Source organism: Leptidea sinapis, chromosome Z, assembly GCF_905404315.1.
Source record: "Leptidea sinapis chromosome Z, ilLepSina1.1, whole genome shotgun sequence".
Lineage (NCBI taxonomy): Eukaryota > Metazoa > Arthropoda > Insecta > Lepidoptera > Pieridae > Leptidea > Leptidea sinapis.
In genome coordinates, this window is record NC_066312.1 from 1,096,635 (window position 1) to 1,112,291 (window position 15,657).

General features: G+C 35.0%; 1 protein-coding gene across 3 annotated transcripts in view; it reads left to right on the forward strand.

Annotated features, from left to right (window-relative positions):
• LOC126978529 (carnitine O-palmitoyltransferase 1, liver isoform) overlaps nt 1-15,657 on the forward strand; it is a 62,664-nt gene that overhangs the window by 22,398 nt on the left and 24,609 nt on the right. For all 3 annotated transcript variants that reach the window (XM_050827443.1, XM_050827439.1, XM_050827442.1), the window contains exon 7: nt 13,160-13,358. In XM_050827443.1, the coding sequence (XP_050683400.1) occupies nt 13,160-13,358 (199 nt within the window). The remainder of the gene's footprint in view (nt 1-13,159; nt 13,359-15,657) is intronic.

Below are 15,657 nucleotides of genomic sequence, written 5' to 3' on the forward strand. Positions count from 1 at the left end.
ACATTAATTTCTATAGTAAGTGTTTTTGATGAATGACGTCGGTACATGTGAGGAACTTAATCACTTGCTGTAAATTTTGTCAAAAATAAATGTCTACACAGAAGGCTTTCTGCTAATTTAAAAGAATCATACCTATTGGTAACTGAAACATTAATTTCTATAGTAAGTGTTTTTGATGAATGACGTCGGTACATGTGAGGAACTTAATCACTTGCTGTAAATTTTGTCAAAAATAAATGTCTACACAGAAGGCTTTCTGCTAATTTAAAAGAATCATACCTATTGGTAACTGAAACATTAATTTCTATAGTAAGTGTTTTTGATGAATGACGTCGGTACATGTGAGGAACTTAATCACTTGCTGTAAATTTTGTCAAAAATAAATGTCTACACAGAAGGCTTTCTGCTAATTTAAAAGAATCATACCTATTGGTAACTGAAACATTAATTTCTATAGTAAGTGTTTTTGATGAATGACGTCGGTACATGTGAGGAACTTAATCACTTGCTGTAAATTTTGTCAAAAATAAATGTCTACACAGAAGGCTTTCTGCTAATTTAAAAGAATCATACCTATTGGTAACTGAAACATTAATTTCTATAGTAAGTGTTTTTGATGAATGACGTCGGTACATGTGAGGAACTTAATCACTTGCTGTAAATTTTGTCAAAAATAAATGTCTACACAGAAGGCTTTCTGCTAATTTAAAAGAATCATACCTATTGGTAACTGAAACATTAATTTCTATAGTAAGTGTTTTTGATGAATGACGTCGGTACATGTGAGGAACTTAATCACTTGCTGTAAATTTTGTCAAAAATAAATGTCTACACAGAAGGCTTTCTGCTAATTTAAAAGAATCATACCTATTGGTAACTGAAACATTAATTTCTATAGTAAGTGTTTTTGATGAATGACGTCGGTACATGTGAGGAACTTAATCACTTGCTGTAAATTTTGTCAAAAATAAATGTCTACACAGAAGGCTTTCTGCTAATTTAAAAGAATCATACCTATTGGTAACTGAAACATTAATTTCTATAGTAAGTGTTTTTGATGAATGACGTCGGTACATGTGAGGAACTTAATCACTTGCTGTAAATTTTGTCAAAAATAAATGTCTACACAGAAGGCTTTCTGCTAATTTAAAAGAATCATACCTATTGGTAACTGAAACATTAATTTCTATAGTAAGTGTTTTTGATGAATGACGTCGGTACATGTGAGGAACTTAATCACTTGCTGTAAATTTTGTCAAAAATAAATGTCTACACAGAAGGCTTTCTGCTAATTTAAAAGAATCATACCTATTGGTAACTGAAACATTAATTTCTATAGTAAGTGTTTTTGATGAATGACGTCGGTACATGTGAGGAACTTAATCACTTGCTGTAAATTTTGTCAAAAATAAATGTCTACACAGAAGGCTTTCTGCTAATTTAAAAGAATCATACCTATTGGTAACTGAAACATTAATTTCTATAGTAAGTGTTTTTGATGAATGACGTCGGTACATGTGAGGAACTTAATCACTTGCTGTAAATTTTGTCAAAAATAAATGTCTACACAGAAGGCTTTCTGCTAATTTAAAAGAATCATACCTATTGGTAACTGAAACATTAATTTCTATAGTAAGTGTTTTTGATGAATGACGTCGGTACATGTGAGGAACTTAATCACTTGCTGTAAATTTTGTCAAAAATAAATGTCTACACAGAAGGCTTTCTGCTAATTTAAAAGAATCATACCTATTGGTAACTGAAACATTAATTTCTATAGTAAGTGTTTTTGATGAATGACGTCGGTACATGTGAGGAACTTAATCACTTGCTGTAAATTTTGTCAAAAATAAATGTCTACACAGAAGGCTTTCTGCTAATTTAAAAGAATCATACCTATTGGTAACTGAAACATTAATTTCTATAGTAAGTGTTTTTGATGAATGACGTCGGTACATGTGAGGAACTTAATCACTTGCTGTAAATTTTGTCAAAAATAAATGTCTACACAGAAGGCTTTCTGCTAATTTAAAAGAATCATACCTATTGGTAACTGAAACATTAATTTCTATAGTAAGTGTTTTTGATGAATGACGTCGGTACATGTGAGGAACTTAATCACTTGCTGTAAATTTTGTCAAAAATAAATGTCTACACAGAAGGCTTTCTGCTAATTTAAAAGAATCATACCTATTGGTAACTGAAACATTAATTTCTATAGTAAGTGTTTTTGATGAATGACGTCGGTACATGTGAGGAACTTAATCACTTGCTGTAAATTTTGTCAAAAATAAATGTCTACACAGAAGGCTTTCTGCTAATTTAAAAGAATCATACCTATTGGTAACTGAAACATTAATTTCTATAGTAAGTGTTTTTGATGAATGACGTCGGTACATGTGAGGAACTTAATCACTTGCTGTAAATTTTGTCAAAAATAAATGTCTACACAGAAGGCTTTCTGCTAATTTAAAAGAATCATACCTATTGGTAACTGAAACATTAATTTCTATAGTAAGTGTTTTTGATGAATGACGTCGGTACATGTGAGGAACTTAATCACTTGCTGTAAATTTTGTCAAAAATAAATGTCTACACAGAAGGCTTTCTGCCAATTTAAAAGAATCATACCTATTGGTAACTGAAACATTAATTTCTATAGTAAGTGTTTTTGATGAATGACGTCGGTACATGTGAGGAACTTAATCACTTGCTGTAAATTTTGTCAAAAATAAATGTCTACACAGAAGGCTTTCTGCTAATTTAAAAGAATCATACCTATTGGTAACTGAAACATTAATTTCTATAGTAAGTGTTTTTGATGAATGACGTCGGTACATGTGAGGAACTTAATCACTTGCTGTAAATTTTGTCAAAAATAAATGTCTACACAGAAGGCTTTCTGCTAATTTAAAAGAATCATACCTATTGGTAACTGAAACATTAATTTCTATAGTAAGTGTTTTTGATGAATGACGTCGGTACATGTGAGGAACTTAATCACTTGCTGTAAATTTTGTCAAAAATAAATGTCTACACAGAAGGCTTTCTGCTAATTTAAAAGAATCATACCTATTGGTAACTGAAACATTAATTTCTATAGTAAGTGTTTTTGATGAATGACGTCGGTACATGTGAGGAACTTAATCACTTGCTGTAAATTTTGTCAAAAATAAATGTCTACACAGAAGGCTTTCTGCTAATTTAAAAGAATCATACCTATTGGTAACTGAAACATTAATTTCTATAGTAAGTGTTTTTGATGAATGACGTCGGTACATGTGAGGAACTTAATCACTTGCTGTAAATTTTGTCAAAAATAAATGTCTACACAGAAGGCTTTCTGCTAATTTAAAAGAATCATACCTATTGGTAACTGAAACATTAATTTCTATAGTAAGTGTTTTTGATGAATGACGTCGGTACATGTGAGGAACTTAATCACTTGCTGTAAATTTTGTCAAAAATAAATGTCTACACAGAAGGCTTTCTGCTAATTTAAAAGAATCATACCTATTGGTAACTGAAACATTAATTTCTATAGTAAGTGTTTTTGATGAATGACGTCGGTACATGTGAGGAACTTAATCACTTGCTGTAAATTTTGTCAAAAATAAATGTCTACACAGAAGGCTTTCTGCTAATTTAAAAGAATCATACCTATTGGTAACTGAAACATTAATTTCTATAGTAAGTGTTTTTGATGAATGACGTCGGTACATGTGAGGAACTTAATCACTTGCTGTAAATTTTGTCAAAAATAAATGTCTACACAGAAGGCTTTCTGCCAATTTAAAAGAATCATACCTATTGGTAACTGAAACATTAATTTCTATAGTAAGTGTTTTTGATGAATGACGTCGGTACATGTGAGGAACTTAATCACTTGCTGTAAATTTTGTCAAAAATAAATGTCTACACAGAAGGCTTTCTGCTAATTTAAAAGAATCATACCTATTGGTAACTGAAACATTAATTTCTATAGTAAGTGTTTTTGATGAATGACGTCGGTACATGTGAGGAACTTAATCACTTGCTGTAAATTTTGTCAAAAATAAATGTCTACACAGAAGGCTTTCTGCTAATTTAAAAGAATCATACCTATTGGTAACTGAAACATTAATTTCTATAGTAAGTGTTTTTGATGAATGACGTCGGTACATGTGAGGAACTTAATCACTTGCTGTAAATTTTGTCAAAAATAAATGTCTACACAGAAGGCTTTCTGCTAATTTAAAAGAATCATACCTATTGGTAACTGAAACATTAATTTCTATAGTAAGTGTTTTTGATGAATGACGTCGGTACATGTGAGGAACTTAATCACTTGCTGTAAATTTTGTCAAAAATAAATGTCTACACAGAAGGCTTTCTGCTAATTTAAAAGAATCATACCTATTGGTAACTGAAACATTAATTTCTATAGTAAGTGTTTTTGATGAATGACGTCGGTACATGTGAGGAACTTAATCACTTGCTGTAAATTTTGTCAAAAATAAATGTCTACACAGAAGGCTTTCTGCTAATTTAAAAGAATCATACCTATTGGTAACTGAAACATTAATTTCTATAGTAAGTGTTTTTGATGAATGACGTCGGTACATGTGAGGAACTTAATCACTTGCTGTAAATTTTGTCAAAAATAAATGTCTACACAGAAGGCTTTCTGCTAATTTAAAAGAATCATACCTATTGGTAACTGAAACATTAATTTCTATAGTAAGTGTTTTTGATGAATGACGTCGGTACATGTGAGGAACTTAATCACTTGCTGTAAATTTTGTCAAAAATAAATGTCTACACAGAAGGCTTTCTGCCAATTTAAAAGAATCATACCTATTGGTAACTGAAACATTAATTTCTATAGTAAGTGTTTTTGATGAATGACGTCGGTACATGTGAGGAACTTAATCACTTGCTGTAAATTTTGTCAAAAATAAATGTCTACACAGAAGGCTTTCTGCTAATTTAAAAGAATCATACCTATTGGTAACTGAAACATTAATTTCTATAGTAAGTGTTTTTGATGAATGACGTCGGTACATGTGAGGAACTTAATCACTTGCTGTAAATTTTGTCAAAAATAAATGTCTACACAGAAGGCTTTCTGCTAATTTAAAAGAATCATACCTATTGGTAACTGAAACATTAATTTCTATAGTAAGTGTTTTTGATGAATGACGTCGGTACATGTGAGGAACTTAATCACTTGCTGTAAATTTTGTCAAAAATAAATGTCTACACAGAAGGCTTTCTGCTAATTTAAAAGAATCATACCTATTGGTAACTGAAACATTAATTTCTATAGTAAGTGTTTTTGATGAATGACGTCGGTACATGTGAGGAACTTAATCACTTGCTGTAAATTTTGTCAAAAATAAATGTCTACACAGAAGGCTTTCTGCTAATTTAAAAGAATCATACCTATTGGTAACTGAAACATTAATTTCTATAGTAAGTGTTTTTGATGAATGACGTCGGTACATGTGAGGAACTTAATCACTTGCTGTAAATTTTGTCAAAAATAAATGTCTACACAGAAGGCTTTCTGCTAATTTAAAAGAATCATACCTATTGGTAACTGAAACATTAATTTCTATAGTAAGTGTTTTTGATGAATGACGTCGGTACATGTGAGGAACTTAATCACTTGCTGTAAATTTTGTCAAAAATAAATGTCTACACAGAAGGCTTTCTGCTAATTTAAAAGAATCATACCTATTGGTAACTGAAACATTAATTTCTATAGTAAGTGTTTTTGATGAATGACGTCGGTACATGTGAGGAACTTAATCACTTGCTGTAAATTTTGTCAAAAATAAATGTCTACACAGAAGGCTTTCTGCCAATTTAAAAGAATCATACCTATTGGTAACTGAAACATTAATTTCTATAGTAAGTGTTTTTGATGAATGACGTCGGTACATGTGAGGAACTTAATCACTTGCTGTAAATTTTGTCAAAAATAAATGTCTACACAGAAGGCTTTCTGCTAATTTAAAAGAATCATACCTATTGGTAACTGAAACATTAATTTCTATAGTAAGTGTTTTTGATGAATGACGTCGGTACATGTGAGGAACTTAATCACTTGCTGTAAATTTTTAAAATATACCTAAGTGATGAGACGACAACGGTTACACGCTCACGATTCTTGATTGAACCCAAAATTCTGATGGGCAACGCCGTTGCACTCGTCACATTGAGACATAAGATGTTAAGTCTCATTTGTCCAGTAATTTCACTAGCTACGGCGCCCTTCAGACCGAAACACTTACATTAATGATACACACTGCTTGCATTCTGCTGCTTGAAGGCAGACAATGGCGCGGTTGTGAAAGAATCTTCCCACTGGTAAGCAAAATAACTTTGTATGCGTTGATCTGTAAACGTTTTGTTATTTAAATAGTGACACTATTTTTTAATCTTTCCACATTACGTGTTTATTAAATATAATATAATTAATTATTTACTATAATATGGCGACCACGTACCGGAAGACGTAGTGGTGGTAGGCCCCTCACAAGATGGACTTACGATCTGGTCAAGAGATCGCTGTAATAGGTTGGATGAAGGCAGCGCAGGACCGATCGTCGTGGAATTCTTTGAGGGAGGCCTTTGTCCAGCAGTGGACGTCTTCCGGCTGATGATGATGAATAAATCAAATTAAACCATCCGTGTGCGGCTTCTGTAACCTGGCGGGCTTGCACTTGACTTGTGTACACCCAAGCTAAAGATAAATCCGACGATAATTTGTGAAGAATAGTTTTATTAGGCTGTGCCCCTAAGTGACTGCGCAGAGTAAAATAAAAGCGGATTCGAATTAAACAGAAAAAATATATGATATATATTTTTAACCTGTTTGTTTAATGTACTCGGAACGCAAGATGGGGTCAAATTGGTCACTAATAAACGTTCGTTTAAATCGCCCAACCATCATGTAGGGCGTTCTAGTAAATGTCGCAGATATAGACCAGTTTTTTGTCACTCACTAGGACCAAATATGTGTCCACAGCCGCCACCATGTCCAACACCATGAAAATCGGTTAAGTAATTGAGCGTAGCGTAACAAACACAAAAATAAACTCATATTTATAATATTATAGGTAGAATAGAAATGATGAGTTCCAAATTTGAACGTTATACAATTTTTCTAGTACAACAAGGTTTTTATGGCTAGACCAAGTAACTTCTAAAATTTTATTTTGACTTTCATTAAATTAAATATTATTTATTTTATTTTAACTGAGGCCGACACCATCGCTTTCGATTTAAGAATAGGCATGTGGTAAAATTATTCTTTAATATGGAATAATACTCTTAAGGTGCAAATTCAGCCTCACATGGAGTAGGTACTGTTCCCACCTCTGGTCGGGCGCCCGTCAGTATCAGGGGGCCTACTCCTAAAATCGATAGTCGAATCCTACTCTTAGTTACGTCGAATTCAATGTCGAAACGATGATTGAACGAACGAAACATTATTCGATATTATCGGTCCTAACCCTACTCTTAGTTGAAAATGTCAGAGACGAATATTCGAAAATCCCAATAAACAAACGTCACTTTTACGATAATCTCAACGACACCATCTAGGCTGTCGTTGCTATTATCGTTTCAAGTTGTATAGATATATTTGCCATACAATATACATAGTTAATAAATATTATTAAAATAATTATATGTGATTTACTATTTAACAGGATTTTTTTACTACTAAGTTATTTAAGTCATTTTGTTGATCGTTTATGCGTAGAAATAATGCAAATGGCCGCCTGAGAAAAAGGAAGTCGACGAGAAGGGTTGAGTTAATTTTTTTACATTTTATTATCCGCGAGTTTTGTATTATTTATTCAATTTTAAATGGTCATATTATATTCATTACATATTTTTAACATTTACATTATGTGTAAATGATACCAAATTGGTGGTGCAGAGTCTGGCATGGTCCTTAGCGCCTAAACTATGTTTTGACTTTTGACACATCACAGCGACAAAGCACAGATAATGTTTAGGTTTGATCATATTACATTCACTCTAACATCGTAAAAAAATCAAAATATTAGTCTATGGTAACGATAAACGATAAGGAATTCGAACATTTGTTAGAGTAGGTTAGTTGCGATATATTTGGAGTATTATCGTATCGTTCCGAATGTATCGTTGTCGATTTTGCGAGTAGACCTCCTGCTCTTCCATTTGGCCGTAAACAACGAAGACCGGCTCGAATCATCGACGATCAACTCATCTCCGATCGCTTTATTCCTTTGGCGTGAGTTGTTCATCTAGATACCAGCGGCCCAATTGCAAAATTCTACCCGCATCATGTTAACGTTTGACATGTAGTGTAGTGTTGTAGACAACCGCACCTATTGAGAGAAACTTTTGCTTCGCACAATCACTTCGTGTCATCAATTACCGGCTTTTTAGGATTGCCTTAGTATATGCAGTAAGCTTAGTACATACTCCTACGCTAAATACCGGTAACACGTCTTTGACATCTGATGTTGCATAAATCCACGGGTGTTTGCTTCACCACTGCCCATCATTTTAGCCCCTTCTTATATATATAAAAAATTAAAATCTACACACATCAAAAAAATCTAAGCAACATGCATGATATTACAAATTTACCATTTATATTAATTAAATTCCAAGTTTTTATTCACTCAAAGTGCATAGGTATGTAAACTTTTTTGTTATTGATGATATACTGGCTAGTTGTAAAAATAAATTACGATTATGTTTTGTTTTTTCATAAAATCAAATGAAAGGAAATTTGTTTGAATTTAAGTGCGTTTTTATTGCTACGTTTAGTCTTGATTTTATAATTTTACCAACCATCTAAATAAAGTTAGCGACAAAATTGAATTGTTAGATATTCTTTACGTCATGGAGCGACGTCATTTGACGGCAAATGAAATGCAAAGAGATTAGGGATGTTGCAAGCTGGAAGTAATCAATCTCAGGTATCTCGGCATTTAGGCATTCATAGACGTGTTATTTGTCGTGTTTGGCACCGCTACAATAATACAAAGGAAACCGCTGAACAGCATTCAGGCCGTAATAGGAGTACAACCACTCGGCAAGACCGGTACATACAACAGACTGCAAGACGCCAGCCGATGTTAACCGCTCGAGAGATAAGTTTGATGCTACAAAATTCAAGTGGTGTTGATGTAAGTCCCCAAACTGTGCGAAATTGACTGCATGAGTACGGCCTACGAGCTCGACGCCCAATTAGGTGCCCACCGATACGTCACGGGAATCGCGCTCGTTGAAATGAATGGTGTAGAGAACGCAGAACATGGACCCAGGAACAATGGGGTAATATTATGTTTTCCGATGAGTCGCGATTCGGGTTTAGGCCTGATACAAGATGGGTGCGAGTGTACCGTCGGCCCGGAAATACTGAAAGGCTCAGGTGCATTCATAAAGTTCATCCATACAGCGGCGCAACAGTTATGGTATGGGCGGGTATTATGAAGAACAGACGAACTGAGCTCGGTTTTGTAAATGGAGACATGAACGCTGAAAATTACGTTGAGGATATTCTCAGACCTTATGTCCATCGATTTGCACAAACCTTTGGCTCCGATTTTAAGTTAATGCATGACAAGGCGCGTTCACATACAGCTCGGCGAACCAGTCAATACTTGGGAACGGGGAACGTCCGGGTATTGCCCTGGCCTGCACAATCGCCAGATCTCAACCCCATTGAGCACGCATGGGACATGCTCCAGAGACGTGTTTTGAAGGACTTGGACGGAGTGACAACAACCCAATAGCTGAAGTATTTGCTACAATTCCATTGGGAGCGAATACCGCAAGATGACATAAACAGTCTCATTAATTCAATGGATAATCGTTGCCGACAAGTTCTGAATAGCAGAGGAGGCCATACTTTGTATTAAAGTATCCTATTCTTTCACAATAAATTCATTTTTTATAGAAATTTCATTTTGTTAAAAAATGTTTAGTTGCTTATGTACCTTATTTTTTGCAGTATATTCTAATATTGTTAATTTATGTTATTAAAATAACTTATAAAAACAACAGCTATTATTTTTACATCGTAGGACTCTAAAAATATTATTTAAAAAATAAAATACAACGTTATAATGTGAAAAACCATCCTAAAATTTAAATTAGTACATGTTGCCTAGACTTTTTTTATGTGTGTATTTTCTAAGCGTTTTGGTGGACGTGTTGTCTAGTGCGCAAGAATTTTTGAACATTATATTTCTTTAAACGTTACAATTTATAAAATACACGGATACATACTGTAAAATATGAAAATTCGTTTTATAAGCGAGGTATTGTGTCTAGTGTATGACCTCCCGATAACAGATTAATATCACACTCGTGTGTAGTACGGTCTGTCGTGTATGATATTAATCTGTTGGTCGAAGGTCGTTGCGGTACTTCATCTCATAGAGTGTCATGAGTAGACGAATATACAAGTTTTGTATTGTGTAATCAGTGCGCGTGCCAATTAGAACGCGCCTATAGTACCTTTTTTAATTATTGATTGGGACCATTCATTACCATTGATATCATTCAGCCGTTTGTTTTAAACATAATAGATAACAACATGATATCTTTACCTTTTCAATTTTCCCTATTTATTAGGTTCTTTGGTCCGCTGGGAAAACTATGAACACAATGTTGGTTGTTTTCAAAATGAAAGAAACTTAACGAAAACTTTTTGGTGTAAATAATTCCTTATTTCAGTCATAAACAGTCATAATATTTTATTTCTTTGAGTGACTGGTACACAGGTGTTAGTGCAAATCACTGAAAGGAAGCTCTGAATAAGATATCTCTAAAATTATATATTAATATATGTAGTGCAGCGCCATAGCAAAAGAGAAGTGATATTCGCAAGCGATTTTTTTAGTGCAAAAGTCTGGAACAAATTGATTTAGTATTTTTATTTATGGGCATAAGGTCGAATCTAATTCGCATGAAAGTTATAATTATGGCTTTGTTAGTAAAATACATAATATTATATTTTATTAAGAGTGGCTGAAGGATGTGTCCGTTACGTGAATTAGAATGAATATTCTTTCCTGAATTGTAGTAGTTCCTACATAAGTATTTTGTTATGATGTTCTCACTGTGATTTTAGACTGTTCTTAGATGTTTTAAAAATGATTAAGCAACTTGATTTTTTTAATAGATTCAATTCAATTCAAGCACCGATTCACTTATTTACATTAAAAGCACGAAATCTCATCAATAATAAATGGAATTTATGGATAAGTTGGTAATTTATGGATCCCGTGCTAAGTTAAGGTCGTCTGTAAAGGTAATCTTAAATAATATTATAAAGTATAAAAAAAGAGTGTGTGTACTTTTATGTACACTCGTTAGACGTTATACTTCTTTGGCGTATGGAAAATTAAATCTAATTTTAACAAATAGTTAAGATCAAAGATAGTATAAACACTCAGCATTTAAGGTTAAAATAAACATAGAAAATTATTTTTTTTTTATTTAAAAAAAAATTGTTAATATTAATATAGTACCAGAAATAAAACAAAACGAAAAATGATTCTTTTAGATAATAATTTAATATTTTTTAATTAACGATGCAAATAAATTATACATAGCGACAATTAACCTCAAATCAATAAATGCACTCAAAACAGTTTTATCACTAATATTCAATATATATAGATATACTAATAAATTATTAGTAAATACTATCACCGTCGTATATGAAATTGATTTAATAAAAACACCAAAATAATATTTATTTATTCACTGTTTAATTCTACTGTTACGAAACACGTGTTCTAAATATAAAAATACTAGAATATACAACTTGAACATAGTTATCGATTTACATGCCACCTAGAACTAACTTCACGATGTAGAATTCAGGTGTCGGTGTGCGCGCAAAAATTCACTCTCATCATTTTTCTGCATCGCGCCAAAAGAATATAGTATAACTTCAAAAAGGCATTTGTCTGTTCATATTTTAATATCGAGCTCACAAGGTACTGAACCCTTTTTAATTTTATGTTTCATCTTTAGAAAGTTACATTTATCTAAAATGTACAGATGCCTACTATTCATACAACTGAATTTTCAATTCATTATTGGGTGTGCGCTGCCAAATACTTCACAGGTTCACAGTAATATGCAGTATATAATATACATTAATGATTACCGATGAAAGACTACCAAAGAACAAACAAGTGCCCATCTGATTTGAGCCCCCAGGGTCCCTAATAAGTTTACTGTGGTGTTAAAATGAACACACTGTAACATGGGTGTTCTTCATTTGAAGTCATATAAGGAAGTAGGGTGCCGTAATTGTACTCTTGAGCTGCATCACGACCCTGAAATATGGTGTTATTATTGAATCAGAGCAGCCTAGCAGAGACGAGATGTAATGTACCAAGCCGTGTCAAGTGGATGTGAGCTATTAGCTGGCCTCGACCCTCGTGGCCGCGTGATAGCGAAGGTCTACCTGATTGTAGGCGAGGAAACTCACTAGGAACATAACAACGATGCAAGTATACATTGCATTTCCTTGCGTTCCATAATTAATACAGATTCAGGTTTGATTATACTGTTAGCTTGCATTCATACATTCAGAGTATCAATCTGTAGTCCGATCATTTCAAAGTTTATTATATCTGTTCATAGTGAAGGTTCAACATTTGCACCAGTATTTATATTTCTGTGATCGAAAACACAACTTTGTTGATTTGGTAGATACTTCTCAACATGCAGGTTATACAGCCAATTAGACAGACAGTCAAAATGCTCCCGTTTTTAGTTTTTTTTTTGTGTATGTAACGTAAAAATAGTAGGAAATAGTCGCTTCGACACGCCGTTTCCTTTCAAGCTTTTCAATTTCAATCACCAACCAACCAACTTATCATTGGGATATGTGGAATTTATTTACAGAGCAGTTTTCAAGGAACTTTCCACGTACAACCAAGCTGTGAAATGAGCTTCCTTGTGCGGTGTTTCAAGAACGAAACAAGATCACAGTGCAGCCATCTCAAAAGCCTGTGACGTCCGTCTGATCCATCTGCTGTTGCAAGGGAATTTAGGTGGTAATCACTTACCATGATGGTCATCTGTTAGTTGTGATGTGATGCGATCCAAAGACTGTAACAATAGAGGAGTGGTCTGGCGGCAGGTGGTCCAGTAACTACGTGTCAGACTGGTGGGAGGAGTACGTGTACCTCCGCGGTCGCTCGCCGCTCATGGTCAACTCCAACTTCTACGGCACCGACACGCTGCTGCGACCCACCAACGTGCAGGCGGCTCGCGCCGGCACCGTGCTGCACTTCTGTCTGCAGTTCCGCCGGCTCATCGAGCGCCAGGAGCTGGAACCGGTGAGTGAGACAATTAACACAAGTGTGTTCTATACGACGCGGTAACCGCTTATTGTTAGTGTATTTATTAATTTGATAATAAAATAAAAATGGCTTATTTCGATTAGTTAATAAATGTTATTACTTTTTTATTATTGAAGTGAATATTTAACTAATTGTGGCTATTGAACGAGCTGTCACGCTGGATTTTGAAACGATTGTTTAGGAAAAGTCGGCTCGAGACGGCTAAACGAGCTCCATCAATAGGAGCAGAATATATCAGAGTAATATAATCCGACATTGGTCTTATGATGAGCTAGTAAAATACCAGTAGTCTAGAACGTTGAGTAACCAAACCTATTATTGAAAAATTGTCAATATTTTTTATGACAATAAGTAACGAGACGTGCAGGACGTTCAGCTGATGCTAATGATTGATACGCCCTATCCATTACAATAAGGCTCCGTTTCGGATTTTTGATAAATCCATAAATTCTGAGCGGCACTACAATTGTGCTCATCACCTTCAGACATAAGATAATCTCGTTTGTCCAGTAATTTCACTAGCTACGATGCCCTTCAGACCGAATTTCAAATTGCTTCAACGCTCCGTTGTGGTAGCCATAATCTTGCCGGAGTTCTATGCAAAGGAGCCTCCCACTGGTACCTACTATCAGGAGTTGTATTTTACGAGACTGTAACAAGAGTTTTGAATTGTTTGTAGATGTTACTTCTGTTGCGGCCTCGCAAGAAATCAAACTAGTTTTAGGGAAGATCAAACAGTACCAAGTTCTATTAAAAACCGTTTGGTTTAGAACTTGGTACGGTAAAGTACTTATATTGGCCATCCCTTAACTTTACCTACTTGTATTAAGAAAGTGACGATTAACAAGCACAATAGTTTTAATATTTATTTTGATTCAATTGTTACCTGAGCATGTCAAAAATAATTAACGTCACTTTCGTGTTTTTGTAAACTTGAGGTCGCAACTCATGGAGCACGGCTCTTACGACCTCGGACCTCTACACATCTATTAAGACTCAGGACTGATTCAATCATAGACTTACAATATACTAACGTATACATTACCTGAAAGCCCGATAATGCGTGACCTATTTTGATTTGTCAAAGGTGTGATTTAGGTAAGTGATTAGCGTGGCTGACCGTTTACGACTAGAAAATCAAAATCGGTCACAATAACAGTAATTATTATTTGGCGTTGCGCAGAGATGCTGGTTCTCTCTGCAACTTCTACCGCATTTATCACGGGGAGTGCTCAGTGGAGCTGTTCTAGTTGATACCAGCGATTGAATTCCACCACCAGACATTACTTGCATCACGTTGAAGTCGTTGGTTTTCTAAGAAATTTCTTGCCTCGCTCAACCCACGTTGTGGAATCAATTACCGGCTGCGGTTTTCCCGAATAGATACGACTTCGGGACCTTGAAGAAAAATCCATACTCCCACCTAAAAGGCCTGTATCGCATCTCTTGACACCTGTTGTTGTGGATGTCTATGGACGTTTGCCTCACCTCTCGCCATGCCGTGAGCCTCTTGCCCGTTTGCCCCCTCTTATAAATCAAATTAACTTAATCTGTCATCACACGTTATAATGGCGCACCCCAGTATCAGCTCGATCCATTTGACCGCGTGCAACACAGAGCAGCTCGAATTGGCCTGAACTGGGTCGGGGACCCACTGCTCTGTGAAGGGCTGGATCACTTGGCGTTGATTCCTGCCGCCGAATTCCACCTTCGCACGACACGCCACAAGTTAGGATATCATCCCCACCATCTGGATGTGTGGCGGTCCTCCACAGTGCAGTTTTCAAGGAGCTTTCTTCCACGTACTACAAAGTTGTGGAATGAGCTTCCTTGTGCGGTGTTTCCGGAACGATACGACATGGGTACCTTCAAAAAAAGCGCTTACACCTTCCTTAAAGGCCGGCAACGCTCTTGTGATGCCTCTGATGTTGCAAGAGAATGTGGGCGGCGGTGATCACTTAACACCAGGTGACCCGTACGCTCGTTTGTCCTCCTATTCCATAAAAAAAAAGATATATGGTCACCCCAAGAACACTATCTTATTTACAAGATCCAACATTTCTCCATGTAATTTAATATGTGTGTTAATCTTTTTTGACGAGGTGAGACGAGGAAGTCGTTCATCAGATGGTAAGTGATAGATCCTGCCCAATACAATGTAGTGCAGCTCAGGGTCCTTGAAAAAACTAATTCTGGGAGGCACTGCGATTGCGCTAAACAGCACCTTAAGACATAAGACATTACATTTCAGCCACTTAAAAGTTAAGTGCCGGGA